The sequence below is a fragment of the Madurella fahalii genome, assembly GCF_045866475.1.
Source record: "Madurella fahalii IFM 68171 DNA, scaffold_1, whole genome shotgun sequence".
NCBI classification, from domain to species: Eukaryota; Fungi; Ascomycota; class Sordariomycetes; order Sordariales; genus Madurella; species Madurella fahalii.
Window position 1 is genome coordinate 5,378,973 of NW_027263971.1, and position 16,636 is coordinate 5,395,608.

The 16,636-nt window shown below is 56.5% G+C and overlaps 4 protein-coding genes and 1 non-coding gene across 5 annotated transcripts; 2 read left to right on the top strand and 3 right to left on the bottom strand.

Moving 5' to 3' along the window:
• Nucleotides 1-625: 625 nt before the first annotated feature.
• Nucleotides 626-1,506, top strand: LSM2 (U6 snRNA-associated Sm-like protein LSm2; the record flags this gene model as incomplete). Its single annotated transcript, XM_071057063.1, has 4 exons — nucleotides 626-639; nucleotides 1,015-1,162; nucleotides 1,309-1,411; nucleotides 1,475-1,506. 4 exons carry the CDS (start codon nucleotides 626-628, stop codon nucleotides 1,504-1,506), a joined length of 297 nt encoding a protein of 98 aa, XP_070913164.1.
• A 641-nt stretch (nucleotides 1,507-2,147) lies between these two features.
• MFIFM68171_t8 lies at nucleotides 2,148-2,253 on the top strand. The gene is made up of 2 exons: nucleotides 2,148-2,184; nucleotides 2,218-2,253. It is a non-coding gene; the product is annotated as a tRNA-Met (tRNA).
• A 453-nt stretch (nucleotides 2,254-2,706) lies between these two features.
• Nucleotides 2,707-5,520, bottom strand: pso2 (DNA cross-link repair protein PSO2/SNM1; the record flags this gene model as incomplete). Its single annotated transcript, XM_071057064.1, has 1 exon — nucleotides 2,707-5,520. One exon carries the CDS (start codon nucleotides 5,518-5,520, stop codon nucleotides 2,707-2,709), a length of 2,814 nt encoding a protein of 937 aa, XP_070913165.1.
• Nucleotides 5,521-5,964: 444 nt separating this feature from the next.
• On the bottom strand, nucleotides 5,965-7,859 carry MFIFM68171_01643 (uncharacterized protein; the record flags this gene model as incomplete). Its single annotated transcript, XM_071057065.1, has 3 exons — nucleotides 5,965-6,256; nucleotides 6,315-7,554; nucleotides 7,631-7,859. The coding sequence occupies 3 exons, from the start codon at nucleotides 7,857-7,859 to the stop codon at nucleotides 5,965-5,967; spliced, it is 1,761 nt and encodes a 586-aa protein (XP_070913166.1).
• Nucleotides 7,860-8,413: 554 nt separating this feature from the next.
• MFIFM68171_01644 (uncharacterized protein) lies at nucleotides 8,414-10,085 on the bottom strand (the record flags this gene model as incomplete). The annotated part of the gene is made up of 5 exons (XM_071057066.1): nucleotides 8,414-8,501; nucleotides 8,558-8,950; nucleotides 9,253-9,738; nucleotides 9,795-9,882; nucleotides 9,947-10,085. 5 exons carry the CDS (start codon nucleotides 10,083-10,085, stop codon nucleotides 8,414-8,416), a joined length of 1,194 nt encoding a protein of 397 aa, XP_070913167.1.
• Between the last annotated feature and the right edge of the window lie 6,551 nt (nucleotides 10,086-16,636).

Here is a 16,636-nt window from a genome sequence, read left to right on the forward strand (position 1 = left end):
GACATTTTTAGTCTTGCGTTTATTCCTGATTGAGGGGCTGGTGACTGGCTGGTTGGATTTGGGGAACACTACTACTATGGAGGTTAGACTTCTCAATAGCCGATCCGTCGCCGGATATAGTACCGAATCGAATCACGTATATGCTGGACCGTCGGTTGGTTTCCCAGTAGTTTGTGCCCTGCCCATTGGGCTAGCCCGAAATCTTGTATGACCAGGAGTGTGTGTGACAGGGCAGATCGATCCGGCATGGGATGGGTAGGCTGCTGCTTGTCGGTAGCTAGCCGATTCGATCCCAATGAGATCTAACGACGGAACGGATCGAGGCGGTTACGCCCGGGCGCACCTCGGAAAATTTTTGTTGTCCTCTCACTTGCCAGTTGACGAAGGGAGGCTTCTGGTGGACCGTGGAAAATAGCATTTTGCGCCCAAACACAAAAGCCGCAGGCCCAGGAGCTAAAACTGGCGCCTAAAACATAAGGCAACAACGCTTCCACCAACCTAACCTCGCTGCTGCTGTGGGTCCTTTGTCGCAACGACACATCCATCCGCCGGGGCCTGGCATCTCATCGCACAACCGCAGTACCCAGTCGTCACATTTGTCGGGGTAAGCGGCGAGAGTGCAAAAATGTTGTTCTTTAGGTGAGTTGGCTGTCATCCTCATTCCGATTCCGAATTTCAAAGTTTTGCATTGGTCGCTTGAAATCTGCATGCGGCCACCGAGAGCTGCAGTTGATCAGGTTGTGAGTTGAGCATCGCCAAACTGAAGGAGAGAGAGGAGCATGCCGGGACTCTGGTATTGCCCACTCTCACCATTACCGCAACAATACCGACGCATAAACATCGAGCATCTGTCCGACTCCTCTCGCTTCTGCCGACGGCTCCGTATCTCGATCCTCTCAAGTGAAGGATGGTGATGAAACTGTGGCTTCCCAATGCGTCTTCCGGAAACATGAACGTGCCTTTCACAGGCGGCGGGTAGTAAAAATGCGGGCCTAACCATCAACGCCGACCCAGCTTCTTCAAAACCCTCATCGACCACGAGGTCACGGTCGAGCTCAAGAACGACATCCGGATCCGCGGCGTCCTCAAGAGCGTCGACCAGTTCCTCAACATCAAGCTCGACAACATCCAAGTCGAGGAGGAGCTCAAGTACCCCCATCTGGTGAGGCATTCCCCTTGCCCGAACTGCTCCTTCTCATCGCGGCTGCATATACATATCATAGGGATGTCGGGAGGGGGTGGGGAGGGGGAGAACACCCGGTAACCTTTGATGTCAACCCCCGCTGACACGAGCCCCACTCGGAACAGAGCGCCGTCAAGAACGTCTTCATCCGCGGATCTGTCGTGAGATATGTGCACTTGCCCGCCAGCGCGGTAGATGTCCCGCTGCTGGAGGACGCTACGAGGAGAGGTGAGTGCCAACACTCGCTTGGCCGCGGCTATGACCGGAGATGGCAGCTAACCCCCCGCTCAGAAGCTGCAAACCAGGCAGGCAAAGCGAAATGAATGGAAGGGGAAAAGGGGTGTCTTTGACGACAATGGGGGGAGAAGGGGGCCGGAGTGTTGGGCTTAGCCCGTAGTAGGGTTGGAAGATCCCCTTCATCTGGGTTTCTGGCTGGGAGGTGCGTAAGCGCGGGCGGATAGGGCCACCTAGAAGGCGCGTACCAGTTTATGCGCAGTGGGTGAGGGGCTCGGAGAGAGAGAAGAAAAAAGCCTGGCGTTTGCGGTAAGAGACCGAGTGTTGCTCCAAACTCCTCGTCGCGAGGAGCAATGCCGCGACACCTGCGAAGGACATACCCTCGAATATCACGGATCTATTGGGTTCATCCTTAGCCGTAGTACTCCAGTTGTGCCATCGCTCATGCCATGCCCGCGCCGGACCCAGCCACGCAATCTACGCACCCAGCCCCGCTCGGTACTAATAGCACCTCCGGGTGAACGAACGCCCGAATCATTGCCTTTCCACCAACTCAGTCCCAACCGAACCGCACCGCATCACCACGGACACAGTGTCAGACAGGGCACAAAGCTCAGTGATACCCACGGGATCAAGAGACCCCGCACGAAATGGCGTGGATGTGCCTCGAGCCTCGAGCTCCACTCCCATTATGAATACAGTTTCCCCCAGAACAACCCAACTCCACAGGGGGAGCTTGGCTCAGTTGGAAGAGCGCAGGTCTCATGCACATTGGTATGATCTGGTTAAACATCGGAGTAATCCTGAGGTCGTGAGTTCGAGCCTCACAGTTCCCATTACCATTCACGCAGCCTATATATATAGGCCTTTATACTTTTGTTCGTCTCGATGAGCTGGGGGCTGTATTGCCCTTTTGTTTTTCTTCATCTCCCGGGTTTAGAGCGGCTTGGTTAGCACTCCTCTCTAGCTACGTATCTAGCAGACGGAGCGGGGTGATGCTATGTCATTATCTGGTCATTAAAGTCTAGCACCGACATCGAGAAATGATGAGAGCAAGGAGGACGCCACAATGACCGAAGAGGATTCTGTGTAGGCAATATTTGTTTGCTATCACCTAAGGTTGTATATGTCAGAGATGTCAAGGGGATGGAACATCCCGACAGAGAACCCACGTTTTCTTCTGCGAGGTTTCTCGCCAGAGACACAGACAGTGATCCAGGACCGGATTGTCCAGACCGCCCGAGCATACCATCCCCCGCAAAAAAAACAAGAACACAGCCCTTGAATCCCTACCAATATACCCCGCCACCCCTCCCATCCTTCCCGTCCCACAATGGCCCCTCCCCCTCCCCTTTCAGAACCCTAACCAGGCCCCCCCTCCGCCTCTCGCCCAGCCACCGCTCAATCCACCCCTTCATCCGCCGCCTGCTGCCCTCGCTCCCGACGTTAACAGTCGGTACGACCTTCTCGATCCTCAAGGCCATCAGGAACAGCGCCAGCTCCCTGAAGCTGCTGTGCTCGCTGTACGGCACGCCGAAGCACATGGCCGCTCGGCCGCTGCCCCGCTGGGGGACGAGGTCCCGCGCGGCGAACCGGGTCCGCCAGCCGGGCCCGTGGAGGAGCTGCGCCGTCGGCAGGCTCGCGGGCGGGAGGTTGGTCGCCGCCGGCACCGCCACCACCGGCGCGGTTCCCCCGGCTGCCGCGGAAGCGGAAGCGGAAGCGGACGTGCTGGGACGGTAGTTCCACCCCGAAGGGCGGAAGCCGACAATCCGGCTGAAGGAGCCGCTATACATCTCGAGGTACTCGGCCAGCGTCTCGGCGCGGATCTCCATGAGCATCTGCATGTGTACCTGGGCCTCGCGCGGGTTGGGGGTCAGCAGGGCGGTGAGTTCCGGGTCGTCGAGCTGCTGGCACATGCGGATCTTTGCCGGGGTGGCATAGATCTTTGTGTTGAGCGCCTGGGCGATGGCGACACAGATGCGTTCTTTGCCGATGCTGTAGGTTCCGCACACGACTAGGAGGCGGTTGCGGTTGGGTGGTTTGAGGGAGGCGAAGGCGTCGTTTGACGGCGCGGGGGGCTTTTCTGGCGGCAAGAGAGAGAGGGCGGACAAGGAAGAGGTGGCAGCGGTGGTTGTGGCGGCGGCGGCGGTGGTGGTGGTGAAGAACTGCCTGACGCTCTCTGTTCCGGCGGAACCAGCGCCGCCCCTTTTCTGCCGTCTGAGTAGCGCTTCCCACTCGCTGTCGTCGCCCGCGACGAGAGCCTTGTTTAGGAGAGCGCACATCTCGGCACAAGCGCTGATTACATCGCTCTGTGGTGGAAATGAGTAGCGTGGGTTGAGATAGGTCGTGTCGAGATAGCAGACGTCAATCTTTTGCTGCTTCGTGCGCCCTGAGATGGCGTCGACCGTCTCGGGTCGCAGCTGTGGGTGCTCGACGTGGGCCGGGCAGGCGCGGAAGTCGCCGCAGTGGAGGATGCGTTGAGTTCTTCCTCCTGCTGCGGCCTTCTCAAAGAGGAAGAGAGAGCTGCCGGGGCAGTGGTTCGCCGGGATCATCGTAACAGTGACGCCTGTGGTTTCTGGGACCGGCACGGTCTTCTCAAAATCCAACTCGACTACGTACTTGGCCGCCGTCTTCAACTGCGATTTGACCAGCGACCCGGTCACCTTGCTGCAGTAGATGGAGCCATGCGTCCAGTTGGCTGTCAAGCCCATGTAGTGATCGCTGTGGAAGTGGCTGAGAAAATATGCCTTACAGCCTTCGACGGCGCCATAGCGGAAGGCGTCGACACAGATCGAGAAGCCGGGCATGATCTTGTAAAACGGGCAGGTCCGCTTGTACGCGGGCATGCCCCTTGACGCATTCTCCGCTGCAGCAGCCGTTGCCCAAGCCGCGTCCTCAGCGTGTCCAGACATGAGCTTGGTGAATGCCGAGGCCGAGGGCCCTTCTCCCGAATCCCCCCCGAGACTGATGGGGTTCGCCTGTCCTGGCCGCGCAATAGCTGCTTTGGCAAATCGCTTGTCCATCGCCGTACCCTCGACGACACCATTGTCCGGAGGTTTTGGCAGGGGCGTCGGATTGCCGTCAAGACAAGAATTAACGTGGGCAGTCGCTTGTTCCGTAGTTGCCCCAACCAAACTGCCATTGCAGACTGGACAGTTCTCCGTCATGGCCTCTCCATCGACATCATTCCCTTCGAAATCTTCCTCCTCTTCTTCGCCAGCCTCTAACCGTGCCTGCTCCTCCATGTATCGCATCGCATCGAGCTCTTCGCCTGTGAAATCCTCGGCTTCAAATGCAAAATGATCGCTTGTATGCGTGTCCTTCGGGCCGCTGCACTCATTGTCATTCCCAAGCTCGTCTCCTGACGTCTGCTGTCTTAGCAGTGGTACCTTCCTGGTTATTGTCGATCCATTGGTAAGCTTGGCAGGTTCACGACCGGGCGATTGCTCGCCGGAAGCATCATCAAACAAGGGCTGCTGCGGCTGCGATGATCTCACCCTGGTTGTAGTTACGGCCGCGGACTTGGACATCGTGTCACCGTTTCGTCGGTTATCGCTCTCCTCCTCGTCGGAGGAGGAAGAATCGTCATCGTCCAGGAATGGGTTCCCTTGGCGTTTCTTTTTCTGTGTCGCCGGCGTAGCCGCAGTTGGACTCGGGGCCGCGTGATTGACCTCCGCGATACCTAGACCGTTGTCTGCATCCTCTTCGCTGGAGCTCGAACTTGACGTCGTGCCGCTACTCAAGCGCCGTCTCTTGACCGCCCCACCCGCCTCGTTAAACCTTGCTTCTTCTTCATTTGAAGAAACATCGTAAATATCCTGTTCATGCACCCCATTGACCTTAGCCACAGCACCCCCTTCCCCGAAGAAGAGCCCCTCGTCAGCCGCCGGCGCCTTCTTAAAGAAATTGAGGATACTCTGATTCGGTTTCGCTCTCGGCTTTGCTTTCGAGTTGTTTATAGAGCTAGAGTTGGGCGTCTTCGGCGTGAACGACAACTTGGACTGCTTCTGGGAAGGGCTGCTGCGCCTGGGAGTGGTGGTGCTGGTTGGACCCTTCCGCCGTACCTTGCCATTAGATAGAGACAGTTTCGCGGACGGCGCCATACTGTATGCTTTCATAGGCAACCGCTGTCCCAAACAAACGAAAAAGGGGGTGCCAAGTTCCCCAGCGAACAAACTGCAGCGTTAGAAGACGAGAATTGAATAGACAAGGCGCAAAAGACGCGGTCAGGGAAAAAAAGGTGGGGTGGTCGACGCCACACGGAGCTGCGCGTTGTCACGTGGGGCCAATTACACTCAAAAGACGGAAACGCAGAGCGGGACAAGGCAAGGTGAAAAGCACAGGACAAGTTGAAGTAGAGCAGCAATGGTGCGGTTCGAAGTGATAATCGTGTTCCAATTGTCATGAATAGCGTCCAAATTGCATCAACCAGGCCGCGCTGACTTAGTACTATTCTCATCCTGTCTAATCACACTTTTGATTCCCCCTTCCGACAAGAGGTGTCATCCATGATCCCAGCCCACAACTGCCTCCACACCCGATCTGTATCACTCCTCTTCGGCCTCTGGCTGCTCCTCCGCCTCCCCAGCCTCATCACCGTCCTCATCCAGGCTGCCGGCGGGTACCTCGTAGAGGCGGAGGATGCTCTTGTTGGGGTCCTTGACGAGGATATACTTGCCCTCCTCGCGCTGCAGGCACATGTCGGCAATGGTACGAACGATACCCCAGCCGTTGGATAGCTGCAGGTTCATCTGGGCGGCAAAGTCCTTGGGCTTCCAGCCGATGACGCCGAGAACGACGTGCTTGTCGTTGACCTTGGGCGACACACGCGAGACGAAGCTGTTACACGGTTAGCAGGGGATGATCCACGACTCGAAGATTGACCCAAGAGACTCACCCAAGCTTCATGACGTCGGCCTTGGCGAGAATGCTCTGGACGGTCCACCTCGCCAGCTTGCAGCTGTTGTTCTTCATCTCGGTGGCGACGACGGCACCGCGCTGAGAGACGAGCTTGGATCGCCAATCCAGAGCACCACCGCTCCCCTGGGCCTTGTTGTCGAACTCGTTCAGGGCATGCACTGTGACGAACTGGTCCTCGCCGCTGATTGCGTTCTTCTGGACCGCATCCAGCTCGGTGCGGACAATGAGGTACATGCCATCCTCCTCGCTGGTGGAGAGGTCGAACCGCCGGTACTTGTACGCCTTGGAGGCGGGCGGCTCCGTCTCGTCCGAGGCGCTGTAGAACGGGTTCTCGTGCGCCATCTCGACCTTTTGGCTCTGGCTCTCGATCACCACCTGGTTCGCAAAGTTGTGGTTGATGTAAGTAGCCTCCTCGGCCAACGCGCCGGGCTGGTTGATGGTCTCTCGCGAGCCCTCGGAAGCCTCAAGGGGAGCGTCGGCAGCGTTCTCGTTGACGGTGACCATGTCTAGCGCCGCATTGTCGCGCTTATCGAGGAACACCTTGTTGCCCTGCCGGACGATGACGATGTCCCAGGGGTAGACGGACCGCGGCGCGCACATGAGCATCGATAGGATACTATCCGTGGCGAAGATGGTAGCCTCATCCTTGTCGGCGAGGTCCTGGATGATGGGGTCGGACGACGTCGTGACGTTGTACACGGCGCGGTCCACCACAGCCAGCTTGCGCTCGGCGCTCTTGACAGGCTGCTTGTCGTATGAGCGGTCGTAGTAGTACAGGAAGCCGTAGCTGTCAAGGTCCTCGCCCTCGTCAGCGTCCAGATTGAGCTTGCTGAGACGGTTATAGTCGATCTCCTCGAGAAGCTTCCAGTCGGCCTTGACGTTGATGGATGCGTCACGGTTGCGGGTCGGCTTGTCATAGTCCTTCCAGCCAAAGCGACGGCCGCGGGCGCCGGTATTCCCCCGCCCGCCACCCCGTCCGTCATAGCCACCGCCGTATTGCCCACCGCCACGGCCCCCGCGCTGGAACTGCTGGCGGCCGCCGGTCCGGGTGTCCTGGCGAGCGCCACGTTGGCCCCGGCCGCGGGTGAAGACGGCGCCGCGCCCAAAGCGGGTCTTGCCTGAGTCACGAACATTCGACACAACCGAGAACGAAGCCTCATCTTCGGCGACGGGTGGTGCGAAGAGAGAAGCGGAGCCAGCTCCGTATACTTGTTGGTCTGGGTAGGGCAGGGGAAAGTCAGCTACGCGCATGTCGGGGCCGAAGATGGGCTGTGAAGCCGGCGCAAGACATACCACGATAGTTGCGGTTGTATTGCTGTCTGCCGCCACGACCGTCCCGGCCATCCTTGGAATCGGTCCAGTCCGCCATACGCCCTAACTTGTCGCCTTTGGAGTACGGGGCGTAAGGAACACCGTTGAGAGTTGTCTCCTCGGTGATGGGGGGTCCCCAGGTATCGCCAGGATCGGGCAGCGCATTGAGGAGGTCGACGAGCGCCGACGTGCCGGCCGGTGGTACCGCCATAGTCGCTCGCGTCGTTGGGACGATGGTGATGTTTAGTTTGCAAGATGTGAGTAATGCGGGGTTAGACGATCGACCGCGGCAATCGAGTCGCGCTGATTGGGGTTGGTACTAAATCGTCAAGCGTCAACTTGATATTTTCAAAAAGTTCGAAATTCTCTTGTTGGTGGGGTGTTGTGTGGTGTGGTGTGGGGCACACTGCACTACAACGGTTTGCCGCGGCGGTCGGCTCGGTGTGGCCTTTGACCTGCGTTCTCCCCTGGCCGTGCGCATTAGCACGCACCTCTCCGACGCAACGCTTAGCTGTAGTGCCCGGCTCTGCCGCCACTCTGATTCCGACCCCAAGGTTCTGGGCTGAAAGGAATGGTATCTATATGTGAGGTATCCTGTATTTACTTCAAACGCGTCGTTCCATTCCTGAGAACATCACCCCGCCACACACAAAAGCACCAAATTCGCCGAGCTGTCCGCCAACCTTTTCCCGAGTGCAGACCAATGTATACTAAAAGTGCCCGCCCAGCCATACACTGCGTACCTGATTCCCTCGCCAACCATCATCAATAGCCAACGCCATACTCAGTCTTGGCCGAAAGGATACTCTCCAGCGCATCCCGTACTTCGAACTCCTCCATCACAGCGCCGAAACTGTAGGTTGGATTTTAGTTAGTGGCCCATCTGGTGTATCAGTGACGGAGACGTACCCGTAACATCGAACTTTGCTTCCTAGCTCCTCCGTCAACCTCGCAAAATCCTCAGCCTTCAACTCGCCCAGTCTCGGATGCGCAAGCACCATCCCCCACGCCATGACCGGGGTGATCTCGCCGTCAAGATCGAGTCGCTTGCTCAGATCGAGCAGGGTTGCGAGATCCGCCTTGCTCAGCTCCCATGTCCGCTGACCGACGTCGGTAGCGCCGCTTGGACTGCTTCCACTGTTGGCCTTCACGTTGCTGTAGCCGAAGGGGATATCGGGTGTCAGGTCGGTAAACGGCTCGGGTGGACACGACGCCATGAGCGCGTGCCCGCACGCTTCATGGCCCGTCTCGACGCCTCGCTCTAGGAGCCACGGCATGTGGTTCATGCATGGTTTCTCGAGTCTATAATCACCGGCCGCCGCCGCGGAGAGGTGGCGCTTCTGTTAGCTCGTCTCACTCACTGATAATATCTGTACTCTTTCGTCGCTGGAGGTTTCAGCCCTCTTCCCCCCCTTCCCCAACTCTAACAACATAATCTTCTGCGTCTGTTTCTCGGCAACACAAACCCCGCTCTCCAAACTTTGCATGTGCAGTGAAGTGTAGTGATATGTTTTAAGGGGGTGAGTGGAGGGGCAGGTAGCAAGATGGGGCATCAAAAGTGTTCAAACGTGTGTGATGAATCAGCCGTCGAGGGGTTCTCGTACGTTAACACAAAGTCGATGCCAGCCTGATCGTAATCCACGTTCGGATTTTGGACCGGCTGACCTCCAGCAGCGCCGGATCCCGCGCTCTGATGCCCTGGACCAGGATGTGGTTGGTTGTGGTGGTGACTGTGCGGGTAGGTTGCGCTGTTTGGCGAAATGCCCCCGCCGCGCTGGCTCATCGCGTTCGCTGACAACGGCGGCGGCGTGAAGGCGCTTGTGTTGCTGGACGCCGGCGCATAGCCACCCGCCATGCTGGCATTCGACGTGTAGCCGACGCTTGGGTTGCTGATCGTGTCATCCAGCACGCTGCTGGCGCCAGTCACCGTTCCCGCTCCAAGTCCACTCTGGTTCAGCAGGGTTCTGAGCTGCCGATTCTCCTCGGCGAGCCGCTCCTTGTCTTGCGAGATGTTGCTGAAGACTTCTTTCAACCGGAGCACTTCATCCTCGAGAGCCTTGATGTACAGCTCCTTGCGCTCGCGATGGGTTCTGCGCCGGCGCATTAGTCTGGAGAGGGGCGTACTGAGATACACAATGCAGCTCACCGTTGGGCCTGCCTATTTAGCTCCTGTCGCCTCGTCAGGGCTGGCTTGCTGTCTGGCTTTGGCCCCCGTCGCTTTGGTGGCTGTCCATCTGTATTTTGGGGTCAGCTTTAACATGGCGCCGCGCTGGGGGGTCACCACGCGCAGCAACACACCTCTGGTGGTCCTCTTTTCCGTTAGGGTTTTGAGGAAGTTGAGGTTCAGAGTTGACAGGGGACTCTTGTCCTGGCCCGAAGTCCCATTACCACCAAAGTTGGGCTCAGAAAGCGGGTTGGGCGAAAGCGACGAAGCCATGGCTGCCCGGTCGAAGAGTGATGCGACGGAAGGCCTTTGGCGCGGAAACGAGGAGTAATTCGGCGGGGAGGGGTAAGCCGCGGGCGCTATCAATCCTAGGTCAGCAGTCATCTTCACCAAACTTAATTTCGACAGCCCTCGAGCGGCGTTGTTCGACAAGACAACAATCAATCAATCAATCAATCGGCACTGGCATGCCCATGGAAGTTACAACAAGTGGAGAAGACAGCAGGAAACTGGGATGCCACTCCTTTTCAGGGAGAGGTTAGACGTTCGAGAAGGATGGGGGGGATGGGCGCAGAGGGCAATGCTCGGAATGCGGGATCAGACGGCAGACATGGCGCGTACCTGGGAGCAGTGATTCCCCGGCTAGGGAAGTCACTCAATGCAGTCCGGCAGAGGCGTTGAAGTTGCACAGCTAGTATCAACAAATGGGTGTGTTCGCAGTGACAATTCGAGGCTGTTGCCTCATGCTGGATCGTTGGGTGTGGCGGCTTGGCACGAGATCAGGGGTGCGTCGAGCATGAAGAGGAGGTGTTGCTTTGGGAATCATGAAACGGTTGCGAAGGGAGCCTTGTCTGAGATCCCGCTTGGCTCTTCTGACGCTGCGACAAGCTAAATCGAATTTAAGCTAGTGACTGTCCCAGTGACTGGAATTGCCCTGGAGGAAATTCCGAGCGGATTTGTTCGGGTTGTAGAAAAGATCTGCTTCGTGGCTGACAGTTGGCGCTGTGATATCGCTGAGACTTTTCCGGGGTGAGGGGGGAAGGGAGGGGCGTGGTAAGGCTGTTAGCTCCGCTGAACAAGCAACGACCCCCTGCGGATGGATACAATTGGGCCGAGCTTCAGAGTAGCGGAAAGCTTGAGCTGGAAAGTGGTCGGACAATATATCGATCTCTGGAAGAGAAAGAAAGCCGCAGTCTTCGCCTCTCGGACTGCCTTTATTAAGGTAGAAAAAGCTTGAACATGCAAGTCCTGACATGCAGGGGTATGGCCCCCAATGAGTACTGCAAGCGCGCCGCTAGCAGCGCACTCCGCTGGTAAATTTAGGGTGGAATCGAGTTATCCGCTGCGAGGTGATCAGAATAGCAAAATAACGATTATAGCAGCTTCGCAAAACCCTAGCGTCTTGCGAGGAAACTGTCCCCAGCTTTATATGGCCCAGCCATGTGGAGGGGCTTGAGTGAATTCCATTTTCTCGAGGACGCCCTTGACATGTCAGTCAATGGATCGCGTGACATCTGAGCTTACCTCACATTCAGTCTCTTTGGATCTTGAAGCATAGCCCTTACTGTACCTCAGGTAGCAGCTTTCCGCTGGTGCACGGGCCAACTAAACCCCTGTGGCTTGTGGCTACAGGGGTTCAGCTTCAGATGGAGGGGAAGCAAGGCCGAAGCCATTCTCAAATCACTATCTTCCCACTTCTTTCGGAGCGTAGTAGAAACCGTCTCGCGAACTTGATACTGCCCACACACAACTCGTCGATTCTGCCTAGTCTCGTCACCGGGAAGTCTGGACCCTAGTGTACACCCACTGTCATCCACTTCGTATTGCCCGCTCGGTGATCCCGCTCTTTTCTGTCCGTGGTCAGATCAGCGTGATTACCTCCTGCGGATCGTTTCCGCATGCTGGCAACCCCTGCGCAGCTCGTTTAGTAAATGACTAATTCCTGAATCTGTCACTTAGAGGTTTGATCGCGATGCGCCAGGGACGGCGACAACCCCAGGGTAACTTTAAGTGACTTCGACCTCGGGGAAGTGCGGACCGAGCAACCTGTGGCCTGAGACGAGGCAGTTCAGCCTCATTATATCCAAGTCAAATAACGCGACTCTGCTAGCTTACTGCCAATGATCTGAACGTGCTAGGGGTTTCTCGGATCCGGTTGTGCGTGGGAGAATGGAAGGCCAAATGCCCAAATCCATCCCTTGTATTGGGGCAGTTTTGCTGTCTCATGATCCAGCTAACGGTCGGGCTAGCTAAGGTAGCCATCCAACCTTTGTTTGTCTCTGCCGGGTTCCCACCACGTTAACCAATCTGCATGATCAGGATCGTCATGGCCCGCCGCCATATGCACTGCAGCCAGTCGATTTCCCCTTACACCTTATCCTGGTTAATTTACATTGTCCAAACTGAAATCATCTACTCACTTGTGATTTGTATTCCTCTCTACCGGGTGCGCCAAGCTGTTTGAGCTGCTGCACGTCATCTAGATCTCGGGATCGGCGGTATTGGCACTCAGTATACTCCGGTACGCTGCGTACCACCAATAATACACCGTGTTCGTACTCCGGCTCACGACAAGAAACATAGAAGTGCGCCAGCATGACGATAGTTCTGTTGAGTGCTTAGTTCTTTGTCTAAACTGCTCGTTCTTCAGTCACTTGCCTGGCCTCGTCCTTTGTGCCCTTCCGTTCTTGGTCGGCTACGTCTACGTCGCGGCGCGTCGTATTTCTCGACTAACTCTTCGATTCCACTCACCTCCTTGGTGAACCACTCAATGCTCAACATCCCCGTCGTGCGCCACTCCCGTAGTACAGAGTCAGACCCATCCTCAAATCAGATCACCAGCAGCTCTAGAAGAACAACACATGCGACGCCAAGCCGGCGCCGGGCTCTCCACTCGACTCCTCCGTTCCGTGTCCACCGGGAGCCGGACCCACTCGGAATCACCCTGCCTCCGGAGTGGACGGGACAGAACAAACCATGCCAACGATCCAACGGAAACAAATAGCGGGGTAAACGAACAGTAAATTGAAGCCTTTGTGCTCACCAGTCGACTTACTTATTCTCCTTGACCACCCACCGTGAACCCGTCCTTCCTAACCTCTTGCCTAACAACACCGTATCTCTGCTATTCCCCCAGCCTTTCGCCTCAGCGGAACACATCCTTTAGCAGCTCAGTGGCTGTGTCATAACCCACTCGGGAGGACGAGCTGCCCTGTGAGAGCGAGAGCGCGGTGGTCGTGGTTGGGAACCACCTGGCTCTGGAAGATTGCACTTTCGTTTCTTTTCTTTTTCTTTCTTCCCTTCCCCCCTTTTTATTTTTGTTTTTATTTTTTTTTGTTGGACAGGCTGTCGCTGCGTGCAGAGGGCATGCTGGGTCAGGGCCAAAATCTGGTGTGGTTCGGTCGTGAGGATGGATGTCAGGGGTTATGAGGATGCTCTTGGTGGGGGAAGGTAGAGGAGGATTAACGGGATTTTTGGGGAGGGTGTTTTGGCGGGATTGTATGGGTGAGGCTAGTATCCTGGTTCCCCTTTTTTTCTCTTTAATCCTCCCCTTTGCTTTTGTCTCTTTTGACTTACCTTCTGCTGATCGATGTGGTTTGGAAAGGATAGTGGCTCGTCTCCTTTCCATAAGGCGCGTCCCTTACCCCTTGAAAACCTCGCCGATTCCAGGGAAAACGATGTGAGTAGTTTTGCCGGGAATGGCCCCTGCAATTACTCTATCCTCGCACGAAGGGTTGGCCTATCGTCTGCAGTAGGCGTCACATGTTAAGGCCGCCTACAAACTGACGATTGCCTATTAGTGCGGGAACGAATTCTAGCTTGGCTGCGCCACGGATGAGCGAGAGCAAGGAGGACAGAGGCCAAAGGTATCGGTGCCAAGTGCCTGTGCGCCAGTTCCCCATCCAGGAGGTCCCGGAGGATGACGCAGCATTGGCTAAGTGGTTGAAAGTGAAGTGGATTGAGAAGTTGTTGACAAAGGCCGGGGTCAAGTGGGCGCGCAGCTTGACTTGACCGACATCAATTCTGTGTGACGGGCACACCTTTCATTAACTTCACGAGACGGGCAAGACGGCAGCTATTTGTCGTGGTTTGATATGTAGGAATACCGAAAGGGGGTTTAGCAAAATCTTGGTATGGGTCCCATATTGTACGCCATGCCGGACTTCGTGGGTATGCTAACGAAATATACCCTTGGTGATCAAGATACCTCAAGAGCACGAAAGAAGATGGTGAATCGTTTGAGGAGGCGTTTCGAAACTGCCGGCCAACCGGGGAAAAAGCTCGACGGCTAGCTCGCATACATAACCGGGGCACCCCTTGGAAGCAGTTTATTTGTCAAAGACGGGCTGATCGTGCGCTTGCGACACCATGCATGGGGAAGCATGATCCTTAGCATCTAGCCATCTCTTTGCTGAGTGACACTGCAGGGCCGGCTTTTCCTTTTGCTCTCCCCATAGTGCAGGCCCCGCCCTTCCGTCATGGGGATTCGAGTTCACCAGGAGACCTGGGTAAATGCAAAAAGGTTGCGAAACCAACAAGAGGTAGGAGGGTTAGCAGGTCACGGGGTCTATGTCTCACTTCGACGTCAGAGCCATGAGGCCTACCCATCAAATCTTTCGTTGGTGAGAAGAAGGGAGGGGCAAAAGAGGAATGATGTGACGCATCACAAAGTGGACGATCGAGATCGGCTCATTCTATGGAAGGTATCTCATCGCTATCACGTGGTAGGTGTCCCAAAACGTGCCCCGGTGAGACCATCGAATGTTGGTACCGGTAAAGGGTCGCTGAATCGGAACCAGTAGCCTTGGCCAATGTTCCCAGCAAATGACGGGCAGCTCAGGATGCAGGTGGTATTCTGCCGAGTCCTGCTTAGTTCTCCCTGGGCGCTGGGAGGGTGTGTGGGGAAATGACCGTGCCTGAGAGGAGAAGAGGTAACGTCGCGCAGGAGTTTCTGCATTGGCCCGAGCAAGATATGTGGCGAGGGGGCCACTGTGTTTGGCAGACAGAGCAAAGTCTCTCGTTACCCCATGTATTAGGTCCTCTGTTTCCTCGGGGAGCGAGTTAATGGGCCGCGGAGGTGTTCCCACAATCCGAACAATAGATACACACCAGGTTGTCAGGGAGGAGCTGGGCTGCGGCTTGTGTATCTCAGTCCATGAATAGACCAGACACGGATTTCCAACAGTGTGATACAGTGGCGATGCACTGCAAGCGCTGGACAGAGCTCGGCGTGGTTCGTGATGTCAATATCGACCAAAATAACAGCCGTATCTATCGGACCGTGATAGGCACCCATGGATTTCGGACGCCGGGGATTATGTATTCTTGGGACACCGTAGAGCAAGCTTGGCGCGGACGTGGCCGTGGTATGCTGTGACGGCTTCCCATAGTCGCAATCCGGTAAAGCGGGAGTAGGTGGGGCAGAGGGCTGCTGTGTCGCTATGTGCTTTCCTCTGGAACGATGGCCGCGGCCGTCCCGCGGAGAGGGAAGTGTACGTCGTTGCTCGGACGGTACGGGAAGAGCCCTTGTTGGAACGGCCACCTGTAATCTAGTCTGCATGCGTCTCGTCCCACTGAGAGGTACCCCCAATCTGTGCTTAATCTGTGGAAACACAGGGGATCTTATGAGCCGAATAGCCTCAAGCGGCGAACTGCAGGATGCCCATCAGGATTGCTTGGCCGTTTGACCCTCTGGGAGGAGACAACGGGGATATGATCACCAGGGCGTGAACCTCAACCCAGCAGCCTGAGGGGGCCATGTGTGTGAGACAATGTTACCCCGACATGCAGCTCGCGAGCCCGGAATGCCTCTCAAACTGGGGCGGTGACGGCGTCGTCCAATGCGCTCAACCTTGCAGCACCTTACGCAGACGCACCGTCCTGTAGGTTGTTCTTGGCAAAGCATCGGCAGGCGTCCCCCATCGGCCGTGGCGAGACGTGCTCGAGGAGATTGAGACAACCGGGGTTGTTCTTACTGACTGTTTTGCCGACCTAGCATGACGTAGCATATGGTTCGGAGGGATCGGGCTGCGTCAAACCATCATCGCTCGCAGGCTTCGGATGCGGGATGCGGGATGGTGGATGCGGTGGAATGGCGGTGGTGCGCGTGGAGGGGTTGAATGCGGATGCACCAGGACATGGTGAGTTTCTTGATGGCTGCTCCCCGGATTGTGCGGTAGCCCATACAGAGTTAGTAGTCTACGTGTTTCCGAAGATCCAGACCTTCAAGGCTCTGACCCAAGCAACCATCACCGACACAACCTTGTTGGAGATATGAGGTCACTCTGCGGCCTGGGAACGATGCGAGTCAGTACTAAACCGTAAATGGGCAGTCAGTGGATCAATGGCCTGCGTGTAAATGAGGGGTCCTTGGCTGCTGCAATGTACAGTACACTGCCACTGCTGCTCTACGACGCAGTTAGCAAAAGAAATGGGAGAAACGAAACGATGCCGGGCCAAGCCAATTGGCTGGAGGCGGCCTAGACCGTGGCGCGCTGCCGAGTCTTGTGCTTCCCTGTGTCATAGGGCATCTCGTGCGCCCGAGAGTCATGCAGGAGGGGAGAAATCAGCCAACGAATGGCTCGATGCGAACGGCATGGCAAGCTGGGTCGGATTTTCTCACGACGCAGCCGTTGAAATTTGGGCGAGGTCACGTTGAGTTGACGATCAGTGATCAGTCAGTCACCCCAGGTCCTGCAAATCAGCCAGCCAATGCCAGAAAGTTGTCGCAGAAACGGCGGCGGGGAGCCGCAGGAAGCCTTTATCCTTCAGCCCGACTGCGTATTAGTTCCAGGTCTTGCGGGTGGCAGTTGATGTCACTTGGG